This window comes from Electrophorus electricus, chromosome 3 (assembly GCF_013358815.1).
Source record: "Electrophorus electricus isolate fEleEle1 chromosome 3, fEleEle1.pri, whole genome shotgun sequence".
Lineage (NCBI taxonomy): Eukaryota > Metazoa > Chordata > Actinopteri > Gymnotiformes > Gymnotidae > Electrophorus > Electrophorus electricus.
Genome location: NC_049537.1, coordinates 337,501 through 345,000, shown reverse-complemented (window position 1 = coordinate 345,000; position 7,500 = coordinate 337,501). Strand labels below are relative to the sequence as shown.

The following is a 7,500-nucleotide window of genomic DNA, read 5'->3' as shown; positions in this document are numbered from 1 at the left end:
GACGTCAGAACGGGGTCACAGTGGGGACAAAGAGGTCAGAACGGGGTCAGAGCGTAGACAAAGAGGTCAGAACAGGGTCACAGCAGGGTCAGAACAGGGTCACAGCAGGGTCAGAACGGGGTCACAGCGGGGTCAGAACGGGGTCACAGCGGGGTCAGAACGGGGTCACAGCAGAGTCAGAATGGGGTCACAGCGGGGTCAAAGAGGTCAGAATGGGATCACAGCAGGTCAAGGAGATCAGAATGGGATCACAGCAGGGTCAAAGAGGTCAGAATGGGGTCACTACGAGGACAAAGAGGTGAGAACGGGGTCACAGCAGAGTCAGAATGGGGTCAGAGCGGGGTCAAAGGGGTCAGAATGGGGTCACAGTGGGGCCAAAGGGGTCACAGCAGGGTCAAAGAGGTCAGAACATAGGGTTATTATTGCAGTGACAATTGTAATAATAACAATGTCTGTCTGTGTGTTTTCAGTTGGCTCTGGAGAAGGAGGAGTTGAGGATTCACTTACAGGCCTCAAAGGATGCACAGAGACAGCTAACTGCAGAGGTACACAGACAGACTACACACAGCACATGCGTCACACACATCACTCGTGCAGGGATGGGGCAGAAGGAGGCCTTTGGCAAGGACCTGCTCGTGATTAAATAACCTGTTACTGAAAATATAAAACTACAACGCTACAACACTAACACTACAACTATAGCACTATAACAACGAGTGTGTGTGTGTGTGTGTGTGTGTGTGTGTGTGTGTGTGTGGTAGCTGAAGGACATGGCAGACAGGAATGTGGAGTGTGTGGAGATGCTGCAGGAGACCCAGGAGGAGGTGAAGGATCTGCGCAATAAAACGTCTGCACACGCAGGAACACGGAGACACCTGACCTACGGCCTCTACCCCCGGGTACACACACACACACACACACACACACACACACACACAACACCCTGGCCTATGGCCTCTAGCCCTGGGTACACACACACACACACACACACACACACACACACACACAACACCCTGGCCTATGGCCTCTAGCCCCGGGTATACACACACACACACACACACACACACACACACAACACCCTGGCCTATGGCCTCTAGCCCCGGGTACACACACACACACACACACACACACACACACACACACACACACACACACACAACACCCTGGCCTATGGCCTATGGCCTCTAGCCCCGGGTACACACACACACACACAACACCCTGGCCTATGGCCTCTAGCCCCGGGTACACACACACACACACACACACACACAACACCCTGGCCTATGGCCTCTAGCCCCGGGTACACACACACACACACACACACACACACACACACACACACACAACACCCTGGCCTATGGCCTCTAGCCCCGGGTACGTACACACACACACACAACACCCTGGCCTATGGCCTCTAGCCCCGGGTACACACACACACACACACACACACACACACACAACACCCTGGCCTATGGCCTCTAGCCCCGGGTACGTACACACACACACACAACACCCTGGCCTATGGCCTCTAGCCCCGGGTACGTACACACACACACACACAACACCCTGGCCTATGGCCTCTAGCCCCGGGTACGTACACACACACACACAAACACCCTGGCCTATGGCCTCTAGCCCCGGGTACGTACACACACACACACACACACACACACACAACCCTGACCTACAGCCTCTACCCCCAGGTATACACACACACACACACACACACACATGTCCCATATATTGTGTCTCTCTCTTTAGGACTCTCTAGCAGCTGAGATAGAAGGCACTATGAGGAGAGAGTTGAGTGTAGACGAGGAGCTGGCCTTCCAAGACCAGAGGTCTCACACACACACACACACACACACGTTTTCTGTCCATTTCCATAAATTCAAGATTTCAGTAAAAATCAGATGTTGACCCCTCTCTCCAGATCGCCATATGCGCGTGTATTCCAGACGGTGCGCTCTGTGAGGGCAGCAGTGGGGCGTGAAGTGGCGCCCCCTATCCCCGGATCAGGGCACTGCGGCACCGTGATGACTGCATTGCCGTTCCCCTCACACACGAACAGAACACAGGAGCCAAACACTTACCAAAACCTGCCCGAGTGAGTGGGAGTGTGTGTGTGTGGAGAGAGAGAGAGAGAGAGAGAGAGAGAGAGAGAGAGAGAGAGAGAGAGAGACCGACCCCCAAGTGTGGGTTGGTGGGTGTCTAACCCATGTTTGTTTGTGTGTGTGTGTGGTCCCTCCATCAGTGAGTCCCAGCTGGGCCAACCTGGCTCTCCCACAGGAAGAGACCTCGTCTCAGCTCTTCACCGCCTGTCCTTGCGCAGACAGAACTTCCTGTGTGAGCACCAGTACTTCCAGGCCGAGAGGGACAGAAAGTTGCAGGAGCTGGCGGGGGCGGAGTCAGAGTGTGGTGGGAGTGGTCGTAGCTCCTCTTTCAGCAGCCTGTCAGAGTTTTCGCTCACATCCAGCTGCTTCAAGTCCTTTCTTCCGGAAAAACTGCAGATCGTCAAACCAATGGAAGGTGCAGAATGAGCCAGATGTTAATTAATCAATAAACCCTTTATAAACACTCTAAATGTCACATGACCTGCACACGACTCCATAGATAGCTGAGATGATATTTACTTTTTGCTTTAAATGCTGAACTTTGACCTTTGCCCCCTGAAGGCTCTCTGACTCTGTACCACTGGCAGCAGCTGGCTAAGCCTCACCTGGCCACCATCCTGGACCCCCACCCGGGCGTGGTCACCAAGGGCTTTCGGACACTTCCCCAGGACACCGTGTACCGCCTCTCAGACGTGGAGGAGGATGAGGAGAGGAGAGAGGGAGGAGAGGATGAGGAGGACGAGGAAGAAGGAGGGATCACTTTCCACGTGCACTCATCTTCCACTCCAGAGGAAACGCAAGAGCGAGTTTTCTGCATGTCACTCAAAGATCTGCCCCTTCCACCATCTCTGAGGGCTTCCCCGGTTGCCTTGGCAACAGCTGTCTCCTTAGCAACAACAGCTAGCATGGCAGCGACCTCTGGCACCTCATTAACCTCTGTACCATCAGGGTCAGCAGCAGTATCGGGTTCCCAGCCGGCGCCCTCTACCGGTGAGCAGTTCTCAGTACACACACCACGTCCTAGTAGTGTGAGGGTGTGGTTGGCTGTAGTGACACATCCTTCATGGTAGTGTTTTGATTCCACAGTCAATCCGGGTAAGTGTCAGAGCTCCACCTTCTCTACCTACACCTTCACCACCTGCCGGATCCTACACCCCAGTGATGTCACACAGGTGACGCCAAGGTATGACTGGCACTGTTTGTTTTAATCCAACAGGGTCTTTTGTTTTTGATATTTCTTTAATAACTGTAATGGTGTTTGTGTGTGTGTATGCGTGTGTATGTGTGTTCTGTAGTTCTGCGTCTAGTCCGTCGGTGCGTGAATACACTCCAAGTTCTCTCCGGTCGGGTCCCAGCACACCGCTCACCGCGTGCAGACTCAGTCTAGAAGACTCTTTCCCACCTCAACGTCCTGCAGCTGCCCCCGGTGGTCTGGCCAAACTCCTGTTGGAGAAGGGCATCTCTGCCCAAAGGGCTCCTGCCCCCTGCAAGCTGCCCCTTCCTGGGCCCCTGCTCCTCCGCCCCTGTACCCCCCCTAACTCCCCCTGCCCCTCGCCCCTCCCCCTCGAGTCCCGCAGCACCTGCTCTGACAACTTCCTGGCATCCCGCCCAGCAGAGCTCTTCCTGCAGGATGTTTACGGCGTGAAGCTTGGCCGCGCCTCCCGACCCGACCTCCCCAGCCCGGAGCCCGCCCCCATGGAGGAGCTGGCCAATCAGGACCACACTGGCAGCAACCTTGTTCGGCGTCTACGGAAGCTGGGATTGGACAGAAACGTTGTGCAGGGGGCGGAGGTCCCTCACTGCCAGGAGTCAGCCACCTTTCTAGCAACAGGTCGAAGCCTATTGGATGGGCTAAGGAGGAACCAAAGTCTTCCTGCTATGATTGGGCGGTGTCGCACATCTGCCTCTAGCCCGTCCCATCCTGTCCTGCCCACACACCCCACCTCCCTCGCCCTACCCAGCCAATCCTTGGGTAGCCAGAAGCCAAACCCCACACGCAGACACGCCTCCCTTTCCTCAGCTCCGCCTCTTCCGCACAAACACTGAATTAGTGGTGCATCAGTAACGCTGTCCAACCCGCCTCTTTGCTTGCATCCTTATAACATAATGAATGTTTGTTTATATTTATAGAATGCCGGTCTTAAAGAGGGTGTGGCCTCGTCCACATGATGTGGTTTTTAAGAGCACAGTTGTGGAGGGTAAATGTGTTTCGGTGAGGAACCGAAGACCTTAGACAATAAGACCTTAGAAATAAACACCCCTTAAACATTTATTCCCCCAGACTAGAACTGGTCTGTGGCAGGTCTGCGGCAGGTCTGCAGCAGGTTCTTTCATCGCTCATGTCTTTCTTCTACCCTGCAGCTTCTCACACATTAAACTCCAAAGCCAAGGTCAAGCAGAGGTCAGGCAGAGGTCATTCTGAGGTCATGTGATTTCTCATGTTCTGTCCACGAGGCTCTGTAGGCTCCATCACAAGAGGTGAGATAAGGAGTGAGGAAGTGATGAGGGCCAGGGCACCAGGGTGACGTGATGAGGGCCGGGGCACCAGGGTGACGTGATGAGGGCCGGGGCACCAGGGTGACGTGATGAGGGAACAAAGAATGTGTGTTATGGAATGAAACTTGTGTAGGTTTGTTATAGACATGGAGGGTGTTTTGCACGTTAGTCGTCCTCAGAGCCTAACAGTAAGTTGGAGATGGTATGTAAAGGTTACCTGAGGAGGTTAGGGGAGAAGAGGAAGGAGTTTAGGAGGAGGAGGAGGAGATTGCAGAGCCTCGGTAAACAGGTTCATCTCTACTGTCTCTGCTTCACCCCAACCTGCTGATGCTTTACTATAAAACAACCAAACAGCTTCAAACACTACTGAACCAGACAAGCGAGGCTCCGCCTACAGGCTTCCTCTGTCGCTGTGGTTCAGCTTAGTGGTAAAGAGTCTTTACAGGTCTGATAACTGCCATGTCCATCCAGTTGTCAACTTCCTGTATTGTTACTGACCTGAAATAATGACTTCAACTCCCAGCATGCACGTCTGTCTCCTGCACGTGTGTCTGCGTCCACAGTCGCTTGTATCACGATGAGAGGAGATCTGGTTAAAGGGAAGGTCAAGGAATGTTTTCGACGTTCGGATGTTGAGTATGTAGTAACCACGCTGTGTGTCTTCGCTAACAATCTGCATTTTATTACACTCACTCTCAGTAGTATGCACAACATGCCCGACCCCTGCTGAACTGCCACAACGGACTCCAACAGTGACCTCTGACCCCTGCGCTTCTTCCAGTACACTATTGATCACTCTATCCCAAAACTCTTCTTTCTCATTTTATGCACTTTGAATAACGTAATTATCTGTAGGTTTCCCGCTATCTGTGGATTAGGAAATTATCGAGATGTAGGTTTAATATTTTAACATTAAAAGTTACCACTCTTTAATTTAACAATATTTTAAATATATTGCTTATTCATGTTTTGTGGCTCTTTAAAGGAGTTTAAGATGGAAGTTGCTTTTAAACGTTTGTGTCAAACCAAACCATGTACACAGCTTTATGGCTGACTGGGCTGTATTATATAAACACATTTTATTTGTTTGGTGGCTGATGTAAATGGACCTGTTTTCTCCTCTGTTGGATGGAGCATAATGTAAGGGGTGGGGCCAAACCAGGGGGCAGGGCTTGTGGTTTTGCTATGGCTGGATGGCTGGTGTGGACTGGTCAAATCCCTGCTGTAGCTGACTCAGTCTGGCCTGTCACTCAGGACAACGACGTGATGTCAACTGTAGTTTTAATGCCATTCAGTAATTAACCATAAAGGCTAACCCTTTACCCATCCAGTGTCCCCAAGAGTGCCGTCGTGTAACAGCATTTTAAATCGAATAAACAAAACAAATCTTGATCTGCGTGTGTGTGTTTTCCTAAACAGTAAACACAGTGAGTAAATAGTTTCTTTTGTTTGTTTTATTCATAAATGCCATTTAATCATTGTAATCATACAGACTTCCCAAATTACATTGTGTGAACAATATTATATTTTATATGAAAAATGTTATTAGAAGAGTGTTTGATGTCCTCCGTGAATTCCCAGCAGTATTTTTGCTCTGGGCTCAGAGACGGCAGATCTTGATGCTGTCCGCGGTGGAGCTGAACTGACCCATGGCAAAGTCCAGCCCCACGCCCACGCCACTGCCTACGCCAAAGGCTGCAAACAGGGGCTCAGAGAAGGACCCTCGGAACTCATGCACAAGCAGGAGGTTGTCGTCCACGGCGTAGAAGGACAGTGTCCCCGCCCCCCGGTCCAGGAACACGCCCACACGGGGGCAGTACGTCACCGGGATCTCCTTCTTTTGATTGGCGTGCATGGCTGCGCAGCACATGTCTGACAGCTCCAGGCTCCAGGATTGGCTGTTGTATCCTAGCCCCGCCCTTGCGTCTGCCCCCTTCCTGGTCATGGCTGCACTGGCCACGCCCAGCGAGGAGCCCCGCCCACGCCACTCCACCTCCCAGTAGGAGCGTTCGGAGACAAGGGGCTGCAGACAAAGCACCTGCGTCCAGCCATCGAAGCGCTGTGGGCACTCTGGGTAGGGCAGTGCCCGAACCTGCAGCTCCGCCCTGGTGCCCTCCTCCATCAGTGCCAGACGCTGGTGCGCGGTGTTGGGGTCCAGGGTTAGCGCGCAGGCGTCTGAGACCGTGACGGAGAGAGGAGTGAGAATTAGAGTCCCCACGAGAGCGGGGACACGCTGACCTGTGTGACGATGTGCTGAGTGTGTGTGTTACAGACTGCTGCTTTCAGAGTTTTGTGTATGTCAGCGGAGTGGTGGGAGACATTGTATGAATCTGGTGTGTGTTTCCAAGCGTCTGGCTCAACTCACACTGCAGGAACTCATCCCTGGTCCTGGGCTCCGGAGCCTCTATGCTGTCCATGTCAATTTCCCTCACTGAGAGAAATATGTCAGCACAGTCAACGTTCCAGGCATCAGGATTATGGAAGTATTATGTGAGAGTTTAGGCAGCTGTGTAGGCGTGTAATCTGTAAGGGATTATGTGTGGAATATGGGCACTGTTGGCGGTGAAGGGATTACGAACACTTACAAACTGGGAATGCTGGAGTCATTGTGAATTCAGTAGGTGAGTCCAGGAAGAGCCCGGGGTTCACTGTACATCATGGAAAAGAGGTTAGGCTGTACAGATTCACTTATTTATGGGGCACAACTAATGAACTCCGACTTCCCTGAGCCCGTGTGTGTAGTTCAGTCACATCAGTAAGACTGTGGAAGACCCCGGTGGTCCTGGAACCCTTACCATCTACTGGACTTTCACCTGGACAATGACAAAACCCAGTCAGCATGGAAAATAGTTGAAATGGTGACATGGACAGACACAGTGCTCCCTGATTG

General features: G+C 52.3%; 2 protein-coding genes across 2 annotated transcripts in view; one reads left to right on the top strand and one right to left on the bottom strand.

Annotated features, from left to right (window-relative positions):
• Window positions 1-6,002, top strand: part of trak2 (trafficking protein, kinesin binding 2) — an 18,802-nt gene extending 12,800 nt beyond the window's left edge. The window contains exons 10-17 of the mRNA XM_026998633.2: window positions 471-545; window positions 762-899; window positions 1,762-1,841; window positions 1,934-2,107; window positions 2,255-2,529; window positions 2,676-3,104; window positions 3,201-3,297; window positions 3,410-6,002. Coding sequence (XP_026854434.2) covers window positions 471-545; window positions 762-899; window positions 1,762-1,841; window positions 1,934-2,107; window positions 2,255-2,529; window positions 2,676-3,104; window positions 3,201-3,297; window positions 3,410-4,160 — 2,019 coding nt within the window. The 3' untranslated portion in view covers window positions 4,161-6,002. The remainder of the gene's footprint in view (window positions 1-470; window positions 546-761; window positions 900-1,761; window positions 1,842-1,933; window positions 2,108-2,254; window positions 2,530-2,675; window positions 3,105-3,200; window positions 3,298-3,409) is intronic.
• A 111-nt stretch (window positions 6,003-6,113) lies between these two features.
• The window catches only part of trim25l (tripartite motif containing 25, like), a 15,033-nt gene continuing 13,646 nt past the window's right edge, over window positions 6,114-7,500 (bottom strand). Inside the window, exons 16-19 of the mRNA XM_035524612.1 lie at window positions 7,406-7,423; window positions 7,196-7,258; window positions 6,976-7,041; window positions 6,114-6,785 (exon numbers count right to left, since the gene is read on the bottom strand). Coding sequence (XP_035380505.1) covers window positions 6,211-6,785; window positions 6,976-7,041; window positions 7,196-7,258; window positions 7,406-7,423 — 722 coding nt within the window. The 3' untranslated portion in view covers window positions 6,114-6,210. The remainder of the gene's footprint in view (window positions 6,786-6,975; window positions 7,042-7,195; window positions 7,259-7,405; window positions 7,424-7,500) is intronic.